Raw genomic sequence first — 25,326 nt, forward strand, 5'->3', positions numbered from 1 at the left:
GAACTAAATTTGTAAAATTCCACCCACTGTTTTCTGAACCATTTTATTTTTAATTTCTTTGAATCATTAATTATGGTTTAATAATTGTCCAATAAAGATTGTTGTGATCATACGTTGCTTGGTACTGCGTCACTCATTCTGCTCCTCCAGAGTGTGCCTCCGTGAGTCCTAAGTGAGACTCCACAAGGGACCCGTGTCCTGATAGCACTGAAAAATCAGGTAACTGGTTTAATTATAGAACAATTTTTAATTTCAGAAATTTCTTCTTGTTACAATCTCTCATACTTCCCCAATATAAATTACATTTTGTGTTTAAAACATTAGTACAGTCCAGATTCACATGAACAATGCTGGGGTTCAGAGAGTTATCTTACGAGGACAGGTTGCATAAACTCGGTTTGTATCCCCTTGAGTTTACTTGGCTGATGGGTCTTCTAAACAAGTTGTTTAAAATTAGGAATTTGAATCAGAAGTGGGTAAACAGCTAAGATATAGGTCAGCCACTATCTAATTGAATGGTGGAACAAGTATGAGGGGAATGAATGGCCTATTCTAGTTCCTAGGTTCACAAGTACTGGGAATAGGTATGGATAACATTGCTGGTTGGTTGCAGGAATTAAAACTGGAAAAAAGTAAATAAATTACATAGTGAGGAAATTAAGCTGAAGCTGTAGAAAATGGTTTGTTAATCCAAACATTTTCATCCTTACAAACTTCAATTAATCACATATCTGGTGCCATCTGACGGATGAAAGTTAAATTACACATTTTACGGATTATAATTTGACTATTGCCCTGGTTTCAGTGCATGAAAACAAATTAATACACACATACAAGCTTATTAATTGCTCTCCTCAGTGCATCCCACAGTTGTAAACCTGTATCATAGATCCTTATGGTCTAAAATCTGTGAAAGCATCAGCTCTTTCTTCCACCGACACAGCATAAGGAAATAAAAATCCACATTACCATACTACATCTTCACGATTTTCCAAAGCACTCTGCAGCCAAAGGATTATGTTTGATGTGCAGTAACTTGCATAGGCAAACACAACTGGCAGTTTGAGCACAAACAGTAAATCAATGAGTGATCACATCAATTGCTTTTTTTGTTACTGCTTGGTGAGGGAAGAATGTTGGCCTGCAAAAGGAGAACTGCCTGCTTTTCGAAAATAATCCGTTGGCTTTTATGTCTGACTGAAGAAACACTGAAGTCAGATTTACTATCTATCCAGGAAAGTTTCTCAGACAAAGTAGCACTCCCTCAGTAAGTGTCAATTTAGGTAAATACATAAAATTTATATTTTAGGAGCCACATAACAATACTAAATTTATTCTTCCCAATTAAATTATTCTTCAATTCCACTGTTCAACATTTTACATTTTTTTTCTTTGGCTTGTTCCATTGTGATTTTCTATAGATTTTTATGAATCTCATTTTTCCTTTCTCCTCTTTCTTAGATTCACTGAAGCCACGTGCCACTCTCCAACTAAACTGACGAATCACAATTTAATCCTAAACCAGCACCAATAGTATCGTGGATCTGGCTGTGTAGGAGCTGTGGAAGGGTTACATGGTGGAGTCCCCCACTGACCTCTCCTGCCCTCCCAGTGACTCAGCAGCTAGCCTCTATCTAATGCCCTACAACTGCTGCACAGCTTTGGTTGGAAACTAACTCATGGGATAACCAGGACCCCCATGTTCCACTGTCACATAAAACTGTGCATTAGGGCATCAATACATTGTGCCTCTGTATGACCACATTTTTTTTTTCCAAACCATATATTCTCCAGTCTCACCAGTTTTGGAAGCACAACCATAACATAGAGCCTAGCAGCATAGTGGTATATACTTTTAAACAAATTACAGCTTTCCAAACCTATACTGCAATCACAGAACCAAAACATGGAGCATGTCCAACTTGGCTGTGCACTGTACAAAGCTGGCATCCAATAGTGTATTTATGTTGGGGAGGAAATGGAATACGAGAGGTCATAAATTCAGCATCTTGTTCTTGAAATCATTTAGGGTATCAATTAACCCATTAACCTCTTTTTCAAAGTTCTGATATGATTCTAAGTCAGTGTTTTTCAAAGTGGGGGTCGCGCCCCGCGGGTGGGTCGCGGGATGATGTGAAATGGGTCGCCAAAAGGTCTGCAAAAATGATCCCCGAGTATCGCCTGACTTTGTTGCCCATTTTGTCCCTGGGTGAATTCTGGCTGCAGTACATTATGTGGCCACATGAGGCTGAGTACAGGCCGGTGCCGTGGGGCGCGATTCTCCGATGTCACGCCGGTTGGGAGAATAGCGTTTTTCCCGCGACGCCGGTCCGACGCACTCCTGCTATTCTCCCAACCGGCCAAATTTTTGTCATCGTGTTTCGTGCGCAAAAACACGGAGAATCACCCGATGCAGCCAAAAAGGCGATTCTCCGGCACCCCCGCTATTCTCCGGCCCAGATGGGCCAAAGTCCCGATGTCGTGACCTTGCGTCACGACGTCGCCGTTCATACCTGCTGTTTAAAGTCGCCAGCCAGTCGTGCTGGCTGACGAGGAGTGAGGAGGTGAGCGGACCGTCCCGGAGTCTCGGCAAACTGGGGAAGGCATCCCCGAGAACGCAGCAGCCAGTGGGGGGGGGGGGGGGGGGGGGGGGGGGGGGGGTTGGGAGAGGGGTGAGGGAGAAGTGGGGGGGGAGAGCGAGTAGTGGGGGGGGGAGAGAGGGAGGAGTGGGGGGGCGGAGGGGGAGAATTGGGGGGGGAAGAGGGAGAAGTGGGGGGGAGAGGGAGAAGTGGGGAGGAGAGGGAGAAGTGGGGAGGAGAGGGAGAAGTGGGGGACGGAGAGCGAATATTGGGGGGGGAGAGCGGGTAATGGGGGGAAGAGAGGGGGAAGTGGGGGGGCAGAGGGGGAGAATTGGGGGGGAAGAGGGAGAAGTGGGGGTGAGAGGGAGTAGTGGGGAGGAGAGGGAGTAGTGGGGGGACGGAGAGCGAATATTGGGGGGGGGGAGAGGGAGAAGGGGGGGAGAGGGAGAAGTGGGGGGGAGAGGGAGAAGTGGGGGGGAGAGCGAGTAGTGGGGGGAGAGCGAGTAGTGGGGGGGGAAGAGGGGGGGGAAGAGCGAGTAGTGGGGGGGAGAGAGGGAGAAGTGGGGGGGGGGGGAGAGCGAGTAGTGGGGGCGGAGGGGGGAGAGGGAGTGAGTGGAGTAGAGTGGGTCGTCCACCCCCGGATGCAACATGTCAGCCGCCCTGCCATGGCAGGACAGTCACGAAGACACTGCCGCTGGTTGCCCTGTGGCTGATGGCCACAGCCCACTGACGCACCGGTGAGGAGGACGTGTTGTTAACTGCCCGTTGGGCGCAGAAAGTGACCAGGGGTTAGGCTGGCCGCATGTCAGCAGCGCAACCAGGCCACCAGGACACACAGGTATCCCGTGGCAGGCAGCTGCCGAGGTGTCGAATAACCTCTGTCTAACATGTTGTTTCTCTGCCCCCATCACCCTTCTGTAGGTGAGCAAAATGTATTCAAACCGAACGGCTATGTTCAGCGCAGTGGTTGGGGCTGCTGCACTGCAGTTGGAGATCGAGCAGCATCCACAGCCACATCCCACAGTGGATGCAGGGGCAGCTGCAGGAGCAGAGGGAATGGCCGCGGAGTGGCCCGTCGTCGAGCAGCATGGGGTGGGAGGAGGAGGAGGCATTGATGGTGGAGCCAAGGCGCCAGAGGCGACGAGCGAGGCCTAGGGTGTATCCGGGCCGGATCACTTTCGAGACAATGCCGGACATCACCTGCAGGAGGAGACTCCGGTTGAGCCGAGAGACGGTCGCACATATCTGCCAACTCGTGTCGTACCTCGCCCCACGTGGAACGGTAGGAGGAAATGCGATACCGGTTGCCGTCAAGTGGCACTTAACTTTTATGCTACTGGCTCCTTCCAGTCTCCGAGCGGGGACCTATCTGGGATCTCGCAGTCATCGGTGCACAGGTGACCGGGATGTGACCGATGCCCTCGCCGATCCCTACATCACCTTTCCCGAGGACTGAGCAAGTCAAGACGCACAAGCCCGTGCATTTGCCAACGTGGCCGGGATACCGATGGTCCAGGTGGTCATTGATTGTGTTCACGTCCCATGCGCCCGCCTGCAGGCAACAGGGAAGTGTTCACAAACAGGAGGGGGACATACTCCATGAATATCCAGGTGATATGCGACCCCCACATGAAGATCATGCACGTGTGCGCAAGGTTCCCTGGAAGTGTGCATGATGCGTACATTCTTGCGCAGTCATTCATCCCTGATATGTTTGAGGGACGGCCACCCCGGTTGAGGGGCTGGTTGCTGGGCGACAGGGGTTATCCATTGAGGTCTTGGCTGATGACGCCCATACGGAGGCCTCAGACCAACGCGGAGACCCTTTACAATGAGGCCCATGCAACAACCAGGGTGTGGTGGAGCGCTGCTTTGGTCTGCTGAAAATGCGATTCAGGTGCCTGGACCGCTCCGGAGGGGCCCTGCAGTACCAGCCTGAGAGGGTCGCTCGCATTGTTGTGGTCTGCTGTGCGCTGCACAACATCGCGATGCAGAGGGGAGATGCCCTGGTGGAGGAGTCGGAGGCAGAAACCACTGGCAGTGGTGCCAACACGGAGACGGAGGAGGAGGGGTCGAGCGCAGCACGCAGACACGACCTGGGTGCTGGTAATGTCCAGGAGGCTGCACGACGGCACCGGCGAGGACAGCGGGCATGCGACGCCTTGTTGGCAGCAAAATTCATGCGTCGCGCGCAATGGCACCGCTGAACACCAACACTACCACCAGCATCGCCAGACGGTCAGCACACAACTACTACCCCCCCCCCCCCGCTCTGTGTACACTGCTCCAGGTCAACATCACCCGTACCACTGCGGCACAACGGTATGGCACGACATTGATGGCTGTGTCAGCGGGTGTGATCAGTGCCATGTCGAATGATGACAGCCCGCTCTGCGATGAGCTGTGAGCTCAGAATCGTTAGACAAAGTCTGACTCATGGTAATAGCTGAACCATCCATCTCGGTGGTCGCGGAGTTCGTCAGGGACACTCCATTACGTGCCTGCGTGGGGTAGCTGTGGGAGGGGGTGGGGGGGTCTGCACACCCGGCACTGAAGTTTCACCGCTCGTCAACCCCAGCGACACTCGGTCACCATCACGATCCCCGTGTCAACGGAAAAATCACACGGTATTACAAGTTAGGTGCAATAGTGAGTTTAATGGTTAATATTATGTACAGGTGCCCTAGCCCCCACAACTAAACTGTGCCCTTCACCCGTGCCAACTTACTCTGTGTCCCTCTTCATTGCCTTACACACCCTACCACTACGTCTAAGTGAATCCCCAGATGATACAGCAGGAGTGGAGGCGGACTGCTGAGAATCACCCCCTGCGACATGTCTCCCCGTCGGCACTCGTTTCCTGGGGCGACCCGGGCTTGATGGGCCAGGCTGCTCCGCGGGCGTTTCGGATGACATGGTGCCACCCTGCTCTGCCCGCTGCCCACCCAATGCACCAGGGATGGGACGGGGGGGAGGCCAGGCGTTCAGGGATGTCCCGTGATGGAGTTAATGGGACGTGCCCCAGAACCTCCTCCTCCCTCGGGGAGCGCGGTGGCCCCCGGGCCTCACTGTGGGACGGAGGTGCGAGCGGGGAGGTGCCCCGTCGCCCCACCGACACCTGGCGCTGCCAGTCCTGGAGGCCTGCAACGGTATCGACCAGGGTCCGAACGTTCGCAGGGACGGAGTCCAGGGTGTGAGACATACCCTCCAGGTACTGTGCGACCTCAACCTGTGAGTGTGCGACGCCATCCAGCACGTGCGTCAGGTGACTGACTGCTGGGACTGTGCCATGGCCTGCTGGGACTGGGCTATGACCTGCTGAGACTGGGCCACGGTCCGTAGCGCGCCGGCAATGTCGTTTTGGCTCTGGCACATAGCTGCCTGTGAGAGGGCAGTCCTGTCCAGGGCTGAGGATGACGCGTGCAAATTAAGCCCAACGCCTTGCAGAACCTGACCCATGGCCGAAACCGTTTCACCCATTGTCCTCGACCGCGGATGTCCCCCGTGTGGTGTCAGCCTGGGTGGCTGCCATGAGCAGCACCAGACCCTGCTCCTGGACGCGGTTTGACTCCTCTAACTGCATCTGCAGCTGCTGGAAGACGGCCCTCATCCCGTCATTGTGTCCCTGGGTTTCGAAATGCATCAGCTGTCCACGTGGGTCGAGTAAATCCAGTAACCCGGGAAACGTCTGGGAGCCAGCTGAATGCTGGGCCTGGGCTGCCCTCCGACCGTCCAGCCCCTCGGCTGCTCCGACCTCCACCTGCTGTACCGGCTCAGCTGTGTGGTGCACACCAGACTGTGGCCCAGGAGCCTCATCACTTAATTGCCCAACCGAGGCGAGTGTCTCTGGGATGGTGGATGGTGTGGGAGACAGCAGTGCCGCAAGCTCTAGGTCCTCGTCCGTCAGAAAACCAGCAGAGTCCTCATCCCAGTCATATTCGAGCGCAGGCTGCACGCGGCCCAAGTCTGGTTCTCCCTCAGGTGACTCTGTTGAGTGTCGCCGTCCTGTGTGCGTCCTGCTGGAGGGTCTGGGGTTGAGAGGATGGCACTCCTGGCTGACCTCCTGCCACCCTCTGGCATGCGGCCCTGGGTGCGGTGGTCGTAGCAGATGGGCGCCTGTGTGTGGCAGCAGACAGCCCTGGATGTTCGTCACCACGCCCTAGGGAACAGAATAATACGGGGTTAGTTAGACACGCTCAGCCGGGCGTAGGATGGTCCAGTGGGTAGATGTGAGGGGACAGGGGATGGGGAGTCCAGTGGGGAGAGTGTGAAGGGACAGACAATGGGGATCCAGTGGGTAGAGTGTGAGGGGACAGAGGATGGGGGGTCCAGTGGGTAGAGTGCGAGGGGACAGAGGATGGGCTGGGGGGGGGGGGGGGGGGTGTTATCATGTAGGGTTGTCTCACTTGGTTCTGCACCTCCAACCTCGCATTGCGCGACCTCCCGGGTGCCAGGTCTCCCAGCAAGGTCCAGTGCTCTCTCTTCAAAGACTGTCGGGGGTGCATAATGGGTGAACCCCCTCCGGTCCTGTTCTGCTCCAGGTAGTTGTGACCAGTCTTGTCCTGTTTGGGGGGGGGGCATGGATAGATCATCACAATTCGGCAGGGAACATCAGGGCGTTCAGATATTGGCACAGGTTGGGGGGACAGTTGCAGCTACACCATGGCATCTCTCCAGGGGGTCGCAGCGCTCATGTGCGTCTGTGAAAACTTTGTTAACCACCCTTCACTCACTCAGGCCCCCCCCTCCCCTCCCGGGGGGGGGGGGGGGGGGGGGGGGGGGGGGGGGGGTTTTGTGACCCGGGGGCACCCTCTTGGCACTTACCATGGCAGCCTGGTGAGGTCGTGGAGCTTCTTCCGGCACTGCTCCCCAGACCGAGGGGGGTCTCGAGGTCAGTCTCCCCGAACCTCGGGGCGGCCCTCCGTGGCTCCGTCATTTTCAGGCCCTCACTTGTTTTGGTCGCTCGCGCCCTTTTACGACGCAGAGCGGCGTCACTCGGGGGTCGCGCGGGCTTTTGCCGTCATTCCCCACGTGTTTCCCACGGAACCGCTCCTAGCCCATTTCCGGGGCCAGAATCGTTCGGGAACGAGGCCGTGTAGAGCCATCGTGAAACTCGGCCGAGTTCACGACGGCCTTCCCGATGCCGCGCGGGAGCGGAGAATCGCGGCCGTGGACTTTCTGCCTCCCTGGTTCACTCTTATAGTCACCGCCACCGACACAGCCTCCAGCAGCCACTCCCGTTTCTGCAGCAGCTGATCAGCCAGGTTAGTCAGCACCTGCACCTACAACTGAAGAGTTTAAAATAAAAAAATCAATTATCTTTAAATTTATTTCCTGCAGATTCTCCTCCTGCACAGTGTTAGTTTCCAGCACGGATTTGCGATCTTTTTTCAAGGCCTGCATCTCCCACCCAAAATCAAGTGACTGCTGACTGGAATATATTTCCACAAGTACCCCGGTCAGTAACTCATAGCTGGAGCACTGCCATATACAGAATTTCACAGACAATTCTTGTGTAGCCTTTGGGTATCTCCCCACCTTTCAATTGGTCCATTTTCACAATGCTGATTTATGCTTGTCCCAATCTGAACTCGGCTCTGGGGAAACAGGTGTGGGTTTGGGAACTCCATCCATCCCAGTTAGGGGGGGAAATGCACCTGTTCAAGTACAGCTCACTCAAAGAGATCGACTTCAACAAAATTGATCAACAATATAAAATAATGCCAGGCAGCACAGTGGTATGTAGTTAAAGAGTGAGACTCCAACTCACACCTCTGAACTCCTAGCTACATTAATAACACTGTGAAATCAACAAGTCAGACTTTTTTTTCCCTACAGCCGAAAGGATCTTTGGAGGAGTCTTGCACAAGTATTGGTGATCAACTCATCAGTTTACATTTACAGAATAACAAGAACATTTGAAGATTTGCTTTACATAGCAACCCTTATGCTACTATAACCATTATACACATATGATGTAAAGTTATTGAAAACACTGTTCTAAGTGATAACCCTTATTGGCGACAGTGGTTACATTTTATTCAGTATAAGACCTGAACATGCTCATGTTTAAGCAGTATTATCAAAGTAGAGTAGCACTGCCATTGTGCCCTAGGTATAAATCCAACTACTCCCCCATTATGCCCCAGGTCCTGTCACATTAGTCAATGCAATAAATAATGCTTCTACAATTTATGTGCTAGCATAATTGTTTCTTTAAATAGCAAAGTCCACGAAGAACAATTTAACACTATGGACACCATCCACCAGCTGCATCCCGCCAGAACCAAGGCGCGACGTGGCCGGTAGATGCCAGGAGAGGCCTCCCCCGGGATTCCTGACGGCCGTTGCACCTTGCGAGAGCCAAGCAAGTGTAAAAGCTACGCAGCCGTCAGAACGGACTCCTCTCAGTTGCTTTTAACTAGGATTAAAAATTTAGTTCAGAATAAGATTCAATATAACAATGAAATTAACCGAATATAGATAGATGCATATGCACATAGAAGATAGGAGCAAGAGGTGGCATTTTGGCCCTTCGAGCCTGCTCCGCCATTCATCATGATCTTGGCTGATCATCCAATTTAATAGCCTAATCCTGCTTTCTCCCCACAACCTTTGATCCCATTCTCCCCAAGTGCTATATTTAGCCGCCTCTTGAATATATTCAATGTTTTAGCATCAACTACTTCCTTAGGTAATGAATTCTACAGGCTCACCACTCTTTAGGTGAAGAAATGTCTCCTTATATCGGTCCGAAATGGTTTACCCCAAATCCTCAGACACACCCATCATTGGTAACATCTTCCCTGCATCTACCCTGTCTAGTCCCATTAATGTTTTATAGGTCTCTATAAGATCCCCCGCTCATTCTTCTGAACTCCAGCAAGAACAATCCCAACCTAGTCAATATCTCCTCATATGACAGTCCATATGACAGTCCCGCCATCCCTGGAATCAGTCTGGTCACTGCACTTCCTCCCTCAGAGAAGGAGACCAAAACTGCACACAATACTCCAGGTGTGGCCTCACCAAGGTCCTGTATAATTGCAGCAACACGTCCCTGCTTCTATACTCGAAACCTCTCGCAATGAAGGCCAACATACCATTCGCCTTCTTTACTGCCTGCTGCACCTGCATGCTTACCTTCAACGAGTGGTGCACAAGGACTCCAGGTCACACTGCACACTCCCCTCTCCCAATTTACAACCATTCAGGTAGTAATCTACCTTCCTGTTTTCGCTTCCAAAGTGAATAACCTCACACTTCTCCAAATTATACTGCATCTGCCATCGATTTGCCCACTCGCCCAACCTGTCCAGATCTTGCTGTAGGATCCCTGCATCCTTGTCACAATTTACCCTCCCACCTAAGTTGGTATCATCTGCAAACTTTGAGATGTTACATTTTGTTCCCTCATCCAAATCATTAATATATATTGTAAATAGCTGGTGGCCCAGCACCAATCCCTGTGGTACCCCACTAGTTACTGCCTGCCGATTTGAAAAGGACCCATTAATCCCTACTCTTTGTTTCCTCTCTGCCAACCAGTTTTCAATCCACCTCAACACATTTCCCCCAATCCCATGCGCTTTAATTTTGCGGGACTTTGTCAAATGCCTTCTGAAACTCCAAATATACCACTTGACTGGCTTCCCCTCGTCAACTGTACAAGTTACATCTTCAAATAATTCCAACAGATTTGTCAAGCATGATTTTCCCTTCATAAATCCATGCTGACTCTGACTGATCATGCCACTGCTTTCTAAATGCTCCGCTATAAAGTCCTTGATAATGGATTCAAGCATTTTCCCTACTACCGATGTTAGGCTTATTGTCTATAATTCCCTGCTTTCGCTCTTCCTCCCTTTTTGAATATTGGATGGCATGAGCTACCCTCCAATCTGCAGGGATAGTTCCAGAATCTATAGAATCCCAGAAGATGACCACCAATACATCCACTATTTCCAGAACCACCTCCTTAAGCAGTCTGGGATGCAGATTCCCAAGCCCTGGGGATTTATCCGCCTTTAGTCTCATCAGTTTTCCCAGCAACATTTCTCTACTAATGTTGATCTCCCTCAGTTCTTCCCTCTCACTAACCTTTCATTCTCCAACAATTCTGGTATCTGATTTGTGTCCTCTTTTGTGAAGACAGAACAAAAGTATGTATTCAATTGCTCAGCTATTTCTTTGTTCTGTATTATGCCTTCCCTGCTTCTGTCTGTAGGGGGCCTACATTTCTCTTTACCAATCTCTTTCTCTTCACATATCTATAGAAACTCTTAGTGTCAGTCTTTATGTTCCCTGCAAGCTTCCTTTCGTACTGTACTTTCCCCTTCTTAATCAATCCCTTTGTCCTTCTTTGCTAAATTCTAAACTGCTCCCAATCCTCAGACCTATTATTTTTCTTGGCCAATCTGTATGCTTCTTCCTCGGATCGTAAACTATTTCTAATTTCCTTTGTAAGCCATAGATTGGCCCTCGTACCCATCTTTGCTTTTGTGCCAGACAAGAATGAACAGTTGCTGTAGTTTCTCTCCCCCCCCCCCCATGCGTTCCTTGAATGCTTGCCATTGTCTATCCACTGTCATCCCTTTCAGTAAATCTCCCCAATCTATGAAGGCCAACTCACACCTCATATCTTCATAATTCCCATTTTTAAGATTCAGCACCCTAGTCTCCAAATCAGCTACTTCACTCTCCAACTTGATAAAAAATTCTCCATGTTATGGTCGCTCATCCCCAAGGGATCTCGTACAGCCAGATTGGCAATGATTCCCTTCTCATTACACAGTACCCAGACTACGATGGCCTGCTCTCTAGTTGGTTCCTCCACATATTGGTCAAGAAAACATATAGAACATTGAAGTACAGGATCAGCCATGATCTGGTTAAATGGCGGAGCAGTCTGATGGGCCAAATGGCTGACTCCTGCTCTTATGTTCCTTAAGTATAGGGATTTCTCAGGATTGTTAGAAGAGTACTCAACACTTGTTCTCTTTAAAGTGCAATATTTGTAATGCAGCGTTCAGATCAATAACTCTCCTATATTCAGTGGGTGTCTCATATCAACTCGGAGTTGCACAGTCTCCCACTTAACCACCAGAGGTCCTATAGTGCAACACTTTATAAGTCGGGCAACTGCAAAATGTAGAAATGCTTCATTTTGCTGACATGCAGAAGAAACTGATCACTGGGAACACTTGCTTATCAAAATGTTAATCTAAAGATACATTCAATAGGTAGCAAGTATGTAGCATGCATGGCTCTGAAAAGAATAAACTTAACTTTAACATTGCTGAAAATCTATATTTTAAATTTACTTTGTATTTCTTGCCGCCGACCCTAACTAAAATAGAAACTGAACTGAAAACGGAAACAGGATAGGAAACAGACTGGATAACATAGAAAGCAAACAGACCCTCCCAGTTTCTAAGGAAATAAAAACATACTCAGGTTTGGGATTCAAAACTACTGGCAAAACTGAATTTAGTTGAGAGATAAAGGAGGACAGATCAATCCAAACTGGTCTGTAGTAGTTGGGAGCCCAGAGGTGCAGCACAACAAGTTGAAGAAGGCTGTCCAGATCCAGAAGCTGAGAATGCGTTGCTGCAGATGTTTCTACTACTTGAAGATAACATTCGTAAGACTACACCATCAAGAGTGAGTTGGGCAGGTTCTGCTGGCACGTGCCATTTGTGGTGAAGACCGTGCTGTGCCTGTGATGTTCGGATTTAATGTGTGTTGCTGTCATCTGGGCATCAGACAAACTCCTAGAAGGATTGGAGCTGCAATTCTTAAGAGAGCAAGTCAAAGTTTTGAACGGCTTTGTGACTGAGTGGGCTCTTGAGCCAATTTGTCAGGTCTGCCGTAGTTATATCTGCCATTTAACGTGCTACTTATAGTTGATAATCAACTGCATTTGTCTGTTATTTCTGGATGTAGACAATAGGATAGATAGTATATAGTGTTTTCTTTGTTACCTCTTGAAGAGTAAAAGATCTTCTGTTTTGTACGGTGGAATCTTGTGTCTTTATTCTTTTTAAATAACCAGGATTTCCTATTTCTTCATTTTTAAAAGTTACCAGTCTCTACCAAGATTATAGGAAGCAGTGATGATTACAAAGCTTGGGTTTTATAAATCTAAACTGGACATGAGAAAGGATGGATTGAGGGAGGGTAGATATTTCACAGTTTTAGCTAATGGGGTAATTAATTAGAAGCATTTTGAATGAGTCTATGAGACTGACAGTTCTTACTGAGGTTTAAACTATTTTGTATATAAATCTATAAAATATCTTGATTTTATTATTTTTTGCTAATGGCGCAGTATTCAAGTAATTTCATAGAAAGTTCTGAAACTGGTTAATATTATATAAACTTTCTGCATTATGATGCAGGTCAAGGATACTCAAAAAATCTTGGTTTCACCATTTTGCTTATTGGCATGTGCACGGCATAGAAGTTCATGAATCATCTAATACCAACTCAGTGCTCACTTTCTGCACTTAAAAAACTGCTGAAATGTGACCATGCATTGCATTTCTAGAAACGTGGGCACAATTCAGTCCCATAATAAAATACTTCATGAATGAGCATACATTTTAGCAAAAATGATTAGTAGTTCTAATTTTTCCTATTCTACAATGTTTAGCAGCAAGAAGATATCGGGATTTGAACATTTATACAATAATTGTCTTATATGCATTGTTTTTTCTACGCTTAGCATGTCACAGACAAGATAACTTTATTTGGAGGTAGGCACTTGCTTGCGGCACTTGTCAAATGACTAGATCGCCATAGTTCTAAGGATGGCCTGACAAAGTTCCATCGAGAGGGATTTCAATGAGCTGAGGGGTCCTGAAATAAAAGTTGGGTTGAGCTTTTGAGGTAGGCTTTCCCACCCACCCACCAAACTTGGTAGAAAGTCATCCCCCCGGCTACCCCACAAGAGCTTTTGACCAATCTAATGGCTATCAGGTCTCTGGTCCCAGAAAACTAGTACCCAGATTGGTAGACGAAAGATGAAATCTGGCAGTAGCAATTATGTGCCACCAACCTTGCGTTTTAAGTTTGTGGGAGAATAGAAAGGCTAAGGGAGGTTACAGTGATCTTGTATGGCTCTTAAAGTCTAGGTAATAGCTACTCCACTCATCATTAATTATGTCCTCAATTCTGTATAATGTTTCAATATTCTTCCAATTTTAAATTAAAACAGTTGAGTTGCTAAATTTAATCTTCTTTTAAACTCTAACCTGTTACTTTTTTTCTTACATTTCTTGTCTCTCCATTTTATCAATACAAATATAGTGAATGTTTCTATAACCTTCCTCTCTTGATCCTGCTCAGTTACAAATAAATTTCAGCATATTTGTTCCTCCCTACTATTTTGCAATCAATACTCATGAAGAAATTAAATAAAAACCCGCTTTCGAGCATATGGATCACAATCTGTGATTAGCCCACGCCCAGTTCCATCAAGATAGCCAGCAGCAACTTTGTGCTGCTTGTCCCATCAACATAATGTACGATGCAGCCGAGCACAAAATGTGCTATTAAGTGGCTGCACGTTCACTGGGGACTCTGCAGTGTGCATGGGGATGGTCGCTAACAAACTCACAATGTTAAGCACCACTCACAACTCCTCAGATACTGAAACAGTCCATGTCCAATGTAGCAAGACATGGACAATATCCAGGCTTGTGCTGACAAATGGCAAGAAATATTTGCACTACAAAAGTGCCAGAAATGACCATCTTCAACAAGAGGAAATCTAATTACCAGCCCTTGACATTAAAAGGTATTTCCATCGCTGAATCGTCCACTGTTAAAATCCTGGAAATTGATCTGGACTAGCCATCTAATTATTGTGTCTATAAGGGCAGGCTAAAGGCTAGGAATCTTGGACTGACTAACTAAACTCCTGATTCCGCAGAGCTGGTCTACCATCTACAAGGTGTCAGGAGTGTAATGGAATACTCTCCACTTGCCTGATGAGTGCATCTCTGACAACACTCAAGAAGCTTGACATCATCCTGGACAAAGCTTGATGTTCCACTGGACTGCAAACTACTGCAAGCTGGACTTCCTCGAGAGCATTGCTTAAAGTTTGCGCTTGACAATTTCCCAGAGCTTTCTCTCATGGTTGAGTTACATGCAGAGCCTTGCCCTCACCCCCCAGGGCCTATAGGCGCCTTTTCACCCTTAGTGTGGTCATCACAATTGGTTTTCGCTTTTGAGAACCAATAGTGATTCATGCTAGCATGATGTCACACCGGACGTTATGGCGTCAATCCCAGTAATCACATTTAAATTTATTAAAATATATGGAAATCAGGTTGACGCACAAATGTCACTGACAAGGGACAGGGAGATCCTAAACTGAGATCTTGCGGATGTAAATTCCGTTTTTAGACTGTCACAAGATTTAGTGGCCATTAAGGGATTTACGCACATGGCTAACAGGACTGCTAGATCGCGACCAAGATCTTTGGATAGCACCTACTCAGACATGCAACAGCATTTAAAATTTTTCATTGATTGCTGGTGCAATTGATCAACAATATAAAATAATGCCAGGCAGCACAGTGGTATGTAGTTAAAGAGTGAGACTCCAACTCACACCTCTGAACTCCTAGCTGCATTAATAACACTGTGAAATCAACAAGAGTCAGACTTTTTTCCCCCCTACAGCCGAAAGGATCTTTGGAGGAGTCTTGCACAAGTATTGGTGATCAACTCATCAGTTTACATTTACAGAATAACAAGAACATTTGAAGATTTGCTTTACATAGCAACCCTTATGCTACTATAACCATTATACACATATGATGTAAAGTTATTGAAAACATTCCGCTATTAACAAACTGCTCCCAAGTTTCCAAAGTGTTGCTCTATAGTACTGATTTTAGTTGGAACAGTTTGTTCAGAAAAATGATCCCACATCTTCTCAGCCAAATACATAAAATATTATTCAGTTACAAAGGAATTACAGCAAGAAAACAGGCCATTCAGTAGTCAAAGTTGTCATGCACCTTTCATTTCAGTTTCAATTACACACCTAGAAACTCTCTCAAAATTAGAAAATACTGCATCTGTTGCATAGCAACGAGACCATTTATTTAAATTCTTAGACTATAAAAGTAAAATCCTAATCCACATACCTCAGAGGGTTGCTGCAGCCCTTGTTTGACCTGATTGGACATTGCAGACCACACAATGTTTACATTGTTTGAAGGCATAGAAGGTGAAGAGCACACATTTCCATTCTTCAGCTGCTCGGCTGAACGAGACCTTGGTCCCTGCCATCCTAGCACACTATCTGAAAAGTTAAGTGCAGTAGAATATTAATAATTCCACTTTTTGAAAGACAACCTAGTTCATCTACATTACAGTTACTACAAACACTATTGATATAGCTGCAGTCTCAGTCAAATGATGTAGCTCATAAGTTATAGCCATTTGGCAGTACAGAACTTGAGTATTGCTCTAAAAAGGCATTTTGTCACAGCTTTTCATCTTGCACCCATCAGGACAATCACAAGAATACCAATGTCAAGGGAAACAATAACTTTATACTGCATAAAACGACAGTGCTAATTGGTTGGTAGGGGGATTAGGCATGAAGAAAGCATCAGTTAATGGGTGACGGACAGTTAACTGCCAAGCATGGTTTGAAAGTTTAAACCGTGGGCGGAATTTTTGAAAAAAATGGCAAAGTGTCATGTTCTGATTCAAAACTGGCATGTTTCTTCCCAGAAACAGAGCCAGATTTTCACTCCAGATCTTCTCAAACTTTGCGAAAAAAATGCAGGGTGTGGCATGTTTTGTACCGCAATTCTGGCAGGGCGGGGGTGCCATAGAGCTGGCAAGCCCGGCTACAAGACAGGGTGCCTTCATCTCAAAGTGCAGTTGACCTGATTATATCGCCGACAGGGGGCAAGGAAGCTGGTGGAACTTGGGTTTTGATATGCTCATCAACCCAGCAACAGGTGTTTACCTAAGACAAGTTTGTAACAATGGAGAATACAGTGTCAAATATTAAAGTAAAGATGGGAAAAGTTAAAAAGAGAAGATGGGGATGAAATTAACGCTTGCATTTTAAAAAGTGAGCTCATGTAATAATGCAAAGGTTAGTTCAGATAAGGGAAGATCATAAAGAGAATCAGAGTCAAAGTTCACCCTATACAATGGGAATTGTTCTGAGACTGAAGCTTACAGCAGGAAGCTGTGACAACTACTATTAAGCTGTGCCTGGAGAAAGCCATTTTGAGGAGCCAGTTGTTTCTAGCCTAAGTTAGAAGCAACCTTAAAATATATAGGTGTCTGGTGTGGTAACTATTACTGGATGTTGCTTTTAGTTTTGAAATATATGGGATGTTGTTTGGGGAGGTTTAACGCAGAAGTTAGGGAAATAGAGGGATTTAGAACTGGGTAAATGTAAAGATAATGGGAAAAAGTTGCATAATACTTTCTTCGGAAAAATTTCTAACTGTGGTAACGAGTCAGGGATGCTGACCTGGGGGTGGCTTCTGGACACAGTGGAGAACAGGAGGGATGTCCTGTTCGCTTGAGGGTCCCGGAGGATAAACCACAAGGCAGCCAGTGCTGCCTGGGATGAGTGTGACCAGGAGAACTGGCCTTCAGTGCAGGAAAAAGGTCAAGGACCTACCCCGGGCAGCACGTCCGCTTACATCATAGCAACCACCCCCTGCCCCCATCCCCAAGGCCTCTTCCCACCCCATCCCCCACGCGAGTGTCCATCCCCCACTCCTCCTTCAACTCCCCAACTCTTCCTCCACCTTCTCTCTCTTCAACCCCAACCCCTCTTTCACACACACCCCATCCAATCACTGCAAACCACATGTATGACTAACGATGCCCTCTGTCTCTCTTCAGGAAAAGCTCACCCACAATCGGCGGGAGAGGTCCCAGACTGGCAATGGGGTGCCAGACATCAGAATCCTCACCTCTTTCGAGGAGTGGGCCCTGGAGGTGACCGGTGTGGCCGCGGACAGTGCGATCGCCAATGCGGAGGCTATCGGATGCCGCATAGGTGAGGAATCACTGGGCTCCACTCGGAGGACCAATCAAACGCGAGTACTGATTGCCTTACTGACTGATCCATTCCTCCGACTGACTACATGTGCATTCTCCCGCAGGTCCTCCAGCTGACGGAGCCGGCCCATCCTGGGTGGTCCCCTCACCAGACTGAGAATAACACCTCGGAGGGGAACTCCAAGGATACAACTGTTATAGCTACGGTACAGCTGCCATCCCAACCCCCCCACCAGCGCAGGTGCACATACCACGGTGAGAAATACTAGAGGTCAGGCATCTGAGACACAATCTGGTGAGCACCACACTGCTGAAGGCAGGAACCCTCAGGCGAGACAGCAGTTAGAGGGTTGCTGGATTCCAGGGCCCAGCTGGGTCCCAGCCTGATGCTGAGCTTCTGGAAGTGGATTACCCGGAGCGAATGTAGACAATAGGGTGTGGCCTGGACATTCAGAGGGAGATGTCAACGTCACTCCAGCAGATAATTGCCGTTTAGAGGAGTCCCAGTGGTTATGGGCGCAGGAGATGGTGCTGGCAATGAGTGGCACGGAGGCCAATTCTGTTAGGGTGACGACCAAAGTGGAGAGCCTGGTGCACAATGTCGACACCATGAGTGAAGATGCCCAAGGCGTCGCACAGTTGCTGACGGCCATGGCTGAGGGTCTCGCCCGAATGTCTACCTCGTTGGGGGATGTCAACCAGTATCAGGCTAACCTTGATGAGGTTATGCAGAACATGTCCCGCTCTCACATGGGAATGGTTGCGGCACTGCGGAGCCAGGTGGGCATTGTCGTGGTGCTGCAGAGCGTGGCCCGGTCACAGGGGGATGTGTCCCTGTCACTGAGGAGCATCACCAGGGGCATCGACACCATGATGCAGGCATTGGGGAACTGCCAGAGCCAGATGATGCAGGGGCAGCCAGGGCTCAAACTGGCTGCCTCTTCGCCCCAAGGTGGACCCCAGGGCCCTGTGCACATGGACTGGGAGGAGGGGGTACCGAGGCCCAACTCGGACCTGTCATATGGAGTGGCGACAGTGGGCACCAGCTCCCCCACGTTCCACCGCCGCGTGACACAGTCAGCACACAGGACATGGCGGCATGGCTGTGCATGTCCTGGGGAAGGTGGGACCTCTATAGACAGGATGGTCTACATCTGAACCTGAGGGGCACCAATATCCTGGGGGGGAGATTTGTTAGTGCTCTTTGGGGGGGTTTAAACTAATTCAGCAGGGGCATGGGAACCTGGATTGTAGTTTTGGGGTACGGGAGATTGAGAGTATAGAGGTCAGGAGCACAGATTTGACTTCGCAGGAGGGTGCCAGTGTTCAGGTAGGTGGTTTGAAGTGTGTCTACTTCAATGCCAGGAGTATACGAAATAAGGTAGGGGAACTGGCAGCATGGGTTGGTACCTGGGACTTCGATGTTGTGGCCATTTCAGAGACATGGATAGAGCAGGGACAGGAATGGTTGTTGCAGGTTCCGGGGTTTAGGTGTTTTAGTAAGCTCAGAGAAGGGGGCAAAAGAGGGGGAGGTGTGGCGCTGCTAGTCAAGGACAGTATTACGGTGGCGGAAAGGATGCTAGATGGGGACTCTTCTTCTGAGGTAGTATGGGCTGAGGTTAGAAACAGGAAAGGAGAGGTCACCCTGTTGGGAGTTTTCTATAGGCCACCTAATAGTTCTAGGGATGTAGAGGAAAGGATGGCGAAGATGATTCTGGAAAAGAGCGAAAGTAACAGGGTAGTTGTTATGGGAGACTTTAACTTTCCAAATATTGACTGGAAAAGATATAGTTCGAGTACATTAGATGGGTCATTCTTTGTACAATGTGTGCAGGAGGGTTTCCTGACACAATATGTTGACAGGCCAACAAGAGGCGAGGCCACATTGGATTTGGTTTTGGGTAATGAACCAGGCCAGGTGTTAGATCTGGAGGGAGGTGAGCACTTTGGAAACAGTGACCACAATTCGGTGACCTTTACGTTAGTGATGGAAAGGGATAAGTATACCCCGCAGGGCAAGAGTTATAGCTGGGGGAAGGGCAATTATGATGCCATTAGACATGACTTAGGATGTATAGGTTGGAGAAGTAGGCTGCAAGGGTTGGGCACACTGGATATGTGGAGCTTGTTCAAGGAACAGCTATTGCATGTTCTTGATAAGTACGTACCAGTCAGGCAGGGAGGAAGGGGTCGAGCGAGGGAACCGTGGTTTACCAAAGAAGTGGAATCTCTTGTTAAGAGGAAGAAGGAGGCCTATATGAAGATGAGGCGTGAAGTTTCAGTTGGGGCGCTTGATAGTTACAAGGAAGCGAGGAAGGATCTAAAGAGAGAGCTGAGACGAGCAAGGAGGGGACATGAGAAGTCTTTGGCAGGTAGGATCAAGGAAAATCCAAAAGCTTTCTATAGGTATGTCAGGAATAAAAGAATGACTAGGGTAAGAGTAGGGCCAGTCAAGGACAGTGGTGGGAAGTTGTGTGGGAGGCTGAGGAGATAAGCGAGATACTAAATGAATACTTTTGTCAGTATTCACTCAAGAAAAAGATAATATTGTGGAGGAGAATGCTGAGACCCAGGCTATTAGAATAGATGGCATTGAGGTGCGTAGGGAAGAAGTGTTGGCAATTCTGGACAAGGTGAAAATAGATAAGTCCCCGGGGCCGGATGGGATTTATCCTAGGATTCTCTGGGAAGCCAGGGAAGAGATTGCTGAGCCTTTGGCTTTGATTTTTAGGTCATCATTGGCTACAGGAATAGTGCCAGAGGACTGGAGGATAGCAAATGTGGTCCCTTTGTTCAAGAAGGGGAGTAGAGATAACCCCGGTAACTATAGGCTGGTGAGCCTAACGTCTGTGGTGGGTAAGGTCTTGGAGAGGATTATAAAAGATACAATTTATAATCATCTAGATAGGAATAATATGATTAGGGACAGTCAGCATGGTTTTGTGAAGGGTAGGTCATGCCTCACAAACATTATCGAGTTCTTTGAGAAGGTGACTGAACAGGTAGACGAGGGTAGAGCAGTTGATGTGGTGTATATGGATTTCAGTAAAGCGTTTGATAAGGTTCCCCACGGTCGGCTATTGCAGAAAATACGGAGGCTGGGGATTGAGGGTGATTTAGAGATGTGGATTAGAAATTGGCTAGTTGAAAGAAGACAGAGAGTGGTAGTTGATGGGAAATGTTCAGAATGGAGTTCAGTTACGAGTGGCGTACCACAAGGATCTGTTCTGGGGCCGTTGCTGTTTGTCATTTTTATAAATGACCTAGAGGAGGGCGCAGAAGGATGGGTGAGTAAATTTGCAGACGACACTAAAGTCGGTGGAGTTGTAGACAGTGCGGAAGGATGTTGCAGGTTACAGAGGGACATAGATAAGCTGCAGAGCTGGGCTGAGAGGTGGCAAATGGAGTTTAATGTGGAGAAGTGTGAGGTGATTCACTTTGGAAAGAATAACAGAAATGCGGAATATTTGGCTAATGGTAAAATTCTTGGTAGTGTGGATGAGCAGAGGGATCTCGGTGTCCATGTACATAGATCCCTGAAAGTTGCCACCCAGGTTGATAGGGTTGTGAAGAAGGCCTATGGTGTGTTGGCCTTTATTGGTAGAGGGATTGAGTTCCGGAGCCATGAGGTCATGTTGCAGTTGTACAAAACTCTAGTACAGCCGCATTTGGAGTATTGCGTACAGTTCTGGTCGCCTCATTATAGGAAGGACGTGGAAGCTTTGGAACGGGTGCAGAGGAGATTTACCAGGATGTTGCCTGGTATGGAGGGAAAATCTTATGAGGAAAGGCTGATGGACTTGAGGTTGTTTTCGTTAGAGAGAAGAAGGTTAAGAGGTGACTTAATAGAGGCATACAAAATGATCAGAGGGTTAGATAGGGTGGACAGCGAGAGCCTTCTCCCGCGGATGGAGGTGGCTAGCATGAGGGGACATAGCCTTAAATTGAGGGGTAATAGATATAGGACAGAGGTCAGAGGTGGGTTTTTTACGCAAAGAGTGGTGAGGCCGTGGAATGCCCTACCTGCAACAGTAGTGAACACGCCAACATTGAGGGCATTTAAAAATTTATTGGATAAGCATATGGATGATAAGGGCATAGTGTAGGTTAGATGGCCTTTAGATTTTTTCCATGTCGGTGCAACATCGAGGGCCGAAGGGCCTGTACTGCGCTGTATCGTTCTATGTTCTATGTTCTATGTGCCGCTGACAAGTGAGCTGGGGCCCTCCAGCCCCAGAGCACGCCCACCAGGGGCATCAAGGGCCATGGGTCGAGGTAGGCAGCTAGCTGCCACCACCGCAGATGTGCATCTTGGGGACACACCTAGACGTAGTGGTATCGCTAGCAGGAACAGGCATTTTGAGGATCACTTTGGGCACCGGCGGGAGGGAATGGGGGGTAGGTAGGGGGTCGGAGAGCAGCACTACCAGGAGTGGGGTATTATACAGCTCATGAAACTCCTTTTTGCACAATCATTCTGATGTTTCTGTCACTTGCTTCCGCAATGCCGGCTGAACTTCGGACCCTTTGCCCATCTCTCCAGGCATCTCCCGCTCCCTGTGGCACTCACCCACCCTCCGGCTGTGGACATGGCCCCGGAGGTGTGTCCCATCCCCTGGGTGTTCAAATGTTGCGTTTGTGGTGTGCCTCCGCAGTGTTCAAGCACAGTGTTCAGGCATTAAGGTTTGTATGGGATGCTCGGCAATTACTCCCATATACGATATGGCCCGCCGACCCACGGGAATCCACCTGGCATCTGTGAAGTGTTTACTTAACCACGATTGTCAATTCCCTATCGGCACGCCCAGAGGCCTCTGCTGTCGGTGGGGGTTACAGGTGGTCTTTGGGGCAACAGGCAGACAAGGGTTGCCCCCGGAACGGAACACTAGACCAGGGGTTGGCATGGTGGTGCTGCAAGCGGTTGTTCCCCCCCCCCCCCCCCCCCCCCCCAGTGCCTTCCCCCTAAACTGCCAAGGCGACCCACCCCTGCGGAAGGTCTCTCGCCGTCTGGGGCAGGAAGCCCAGCACCCCTGGGCTCTTTGCCCATGTGAAAAGATGGCTACTCACCTTCCTGCCTCCCCACAAAAGTCCTTCATAATGAGTACTAATCGGCGCCAGTGTGAGCACTTGCTGGGGAGGCCGCTGAATGACGGGAGGCCATTGGATATGGGGTGGCTCTCGTTAATTATATGGAAATGGGGCTTAAGTGATAATAATTGGTTTCTCGCCACGCTACGGCAAGATCCCAATTTCGTCTACAGGAGCAGCCTGGTCGCATTGCAAGCTGTTTGGCGCCTGGCACTGATCTCGCTTTTGGCCTCTCCCGCTAATCACCGGCCTCGCTACGCTTGAGCGAGAGGGCAACGAGGCAGGAGAATCGCGTTCACTGTGTATAACCATTAATGTAGTAACATGTATTTTTAGTTAACTTTCTTGTGTGTTTTACTATCTGATAAACATTTATTTTGTTTCAAATAATCACAAAAACATCTGTGACATCCTTCACTGTTCTTAACGTCTTTCCTCATATTATAGCAAATTGCAAATACAGTTGAGAACAGGCATTCAGAATTTCCCTTCTGAGATTTGGAATAGCCTAGCATTTAACATCAGCTGTGCTCTTAACACAGGTTAGGTTTCAGCTGGTATATAGTATACAACTCTGAGCACTACACTTTAGGAAAGATGCCCCTGGAGAGAGTAGAGAGCAGGTTTCCCAGGATAATTTCAAGGGTGAGAACGTTCAGAAGCTGGTTAATGGGAGGCATAACAGAGGTATTCAAAATTATGACAGGCTTTGAGCAAGCAGGGAGAAATTATTTCCTCTGTCAAAAGGGTCAGTAACCAGAGATCAGAGATTTAAAATAATTGGTGTATCCCAAAGGTCTTGGAGAAAATGTGAAATTTATTGATAGAGGCAAGTAAAGCTCGGAACATCCTGACATTCAGCGAGTCTGTCACTCGTATAGCAGTGGACAGAAATCAATGAAACGTCAGAGATGCTTCAGCTAGAAAGATCTGGAAGCCAAAGTAGTTGATGTATAATTAGAAAGTCACATGAATTATGCAGCGTGTAGTTCACCATCATTGTTACAGCCACCACTGGCAACTGCTAACCTCGCCCTACTTAGGGTGCAGATCTTCTTGTCACTAGTGATGGGTTTCAGTAAGCACCTTATTGATAATATATGAAGGCATCACATACAGTTCTTTGTTGGTGTTACGGTTAAGAGAATTACCACTTGAAGAATCCAGATGTATATGGCCTCCTTTGAAAGCCCTTCTTATCCCTCCTCTTCATCCATTTCCAATTAGCTTGTACTCTGCTCAATTTCCCAGCCAGGCCAAGGCAGCTAAACTCTCTCTATTTTTTTCATCTATGTACACAATTAATTTTATTATGTACCAATATCAAGATAATCTGTGGATATGTACCATCAGGAGAAACAAAAACATGTATAATAAACAGATTTAAAACGTTACCATAGTAGTGGAAGAAGAAAGAATATCACCCCCAGCCATTGACACAGTAACATACCAGCCCAAAAATTGCCCAATTTCCACAATTCAATTTTAGATTTACTGTGGTGAACACATGGCTTTGAGTTCTGTACCGTAACCGCTACACTAGCATGTACGAGAGGTGTCACAAATATGCAGTGTGATATTATAGGTTTTGTACAACAACTAATTTTTTTTTAATGAATACAAAGAGCCTTAAAGGTCACTGCCAAGTCACTGGAAGAAGGCAGTGTGTGGGGATAAAGGGGTCTTTTTCAGGATGGCAGCAGGTGACTAGTGGTGTGCCTCAGGGTATAGTATAGAGGGGGTATAGAACATACAGTGTAGAAGGAGGCCATTTGGCCCATCAAGTCTGCACCAACCCACTTAAGCCCTCACTCCCACCCTATCTCCGTAACCCAATAACCCCTCCTAAACCTTTTGGACATTAAGGGCAATTTATCATGGCCAATCCACCTAACCTGCACATCTTTGGACTGTGGGAGGAAACCAGAGCACCCGGAGGAAACCCACATAGACTCGGGGAGATGTGCAGACTCCGCACAGTGACCCAGTGGGGAATCGAAGCTGGAACCCTGGTGCTGTGAAGCCACAGTGCTATCCACTTGTGCTACCGTACTGCCCAGCACAGGTGTCTATGCTGGGACCACAACTTTTTACAATCTACATTAATGATCTGGAAGAAGGTACTGAACACATTGTTGCTAAGTTTGCAGATGATACAAAGATCTGTAGAGGGACAGGTAGTCTTGAGGAAGCAAGGGGGCTGCAGAAGGACTTAGACAAGCTAGGAGAGTGGGCAATGAAGTGGCAAATGAAATACAATGTGGAAAAGTGAGAGGTTATGCACTTTGGAAGGAGGAATTTAGGCATAGATTATTTTCTAAATGGGGAAATGCTTCGGAAAGCAGAAGCACAAAGAGATTTGGGAGTCCTTATTCACGATTCTCTTAAGGTTAATGTGCAGGTTCAGTCGGCAGTTAAAAAGGCAAATGCAATGTTAGCATTCATGTCAAGAGGGCTAGAATACAAAACCAGGAATGTACTTCTGAGGCTGGAAAAGGCTCTGGTCACACCTCATTTGGAGTATTGTGAGCAGTTTTGGGCCCTGTATCTAAGGAAGGATGTTCTGCCTTGGAATGGGTCCGGAGGAGGTTCACAAGAATGA

General features: G+C 48.0%; 1 protein-coding gene across 1 annotated transcript in view; it reads right to left on the reverse strand.

The window, feature by feature from the left end:
* The window catches only part of LOC119965910 (oxysterol-binding protein-related protein 10-like), a 287,075-nt gene that overhangs the window by 123,237 nt on the left and 138,512 nt on the right, over positions 1–25,326 (reverse strand). The window contains exon 6 of the mRNA XM_038796909.1: positions 15,743–15,900. Within this exon, the coding sequence (XP_038652837.1) occupies positions 15,743–15,900 (158 nt within the window). The remainder of the gene's footprint in view (positions 1–15,742; positions 15,901–25,326) is intronic.

This window comes from Scyliorhinus canicula, chromosome 5, assembly GCF_902713615.1.
Source record: "Scyliorhinus canicula chromosome 5, sScyCan1.1, whole genome shotgun sequence".
Classification (NCBI taxonomy): domain Eukaryota; kingdom Metazoa; phylum Chordata; class Chondrichthyes; order Carcharhiniformes; family Scyliorhinidae; genus Scyliorhinus; species Scyliorhinus canicula.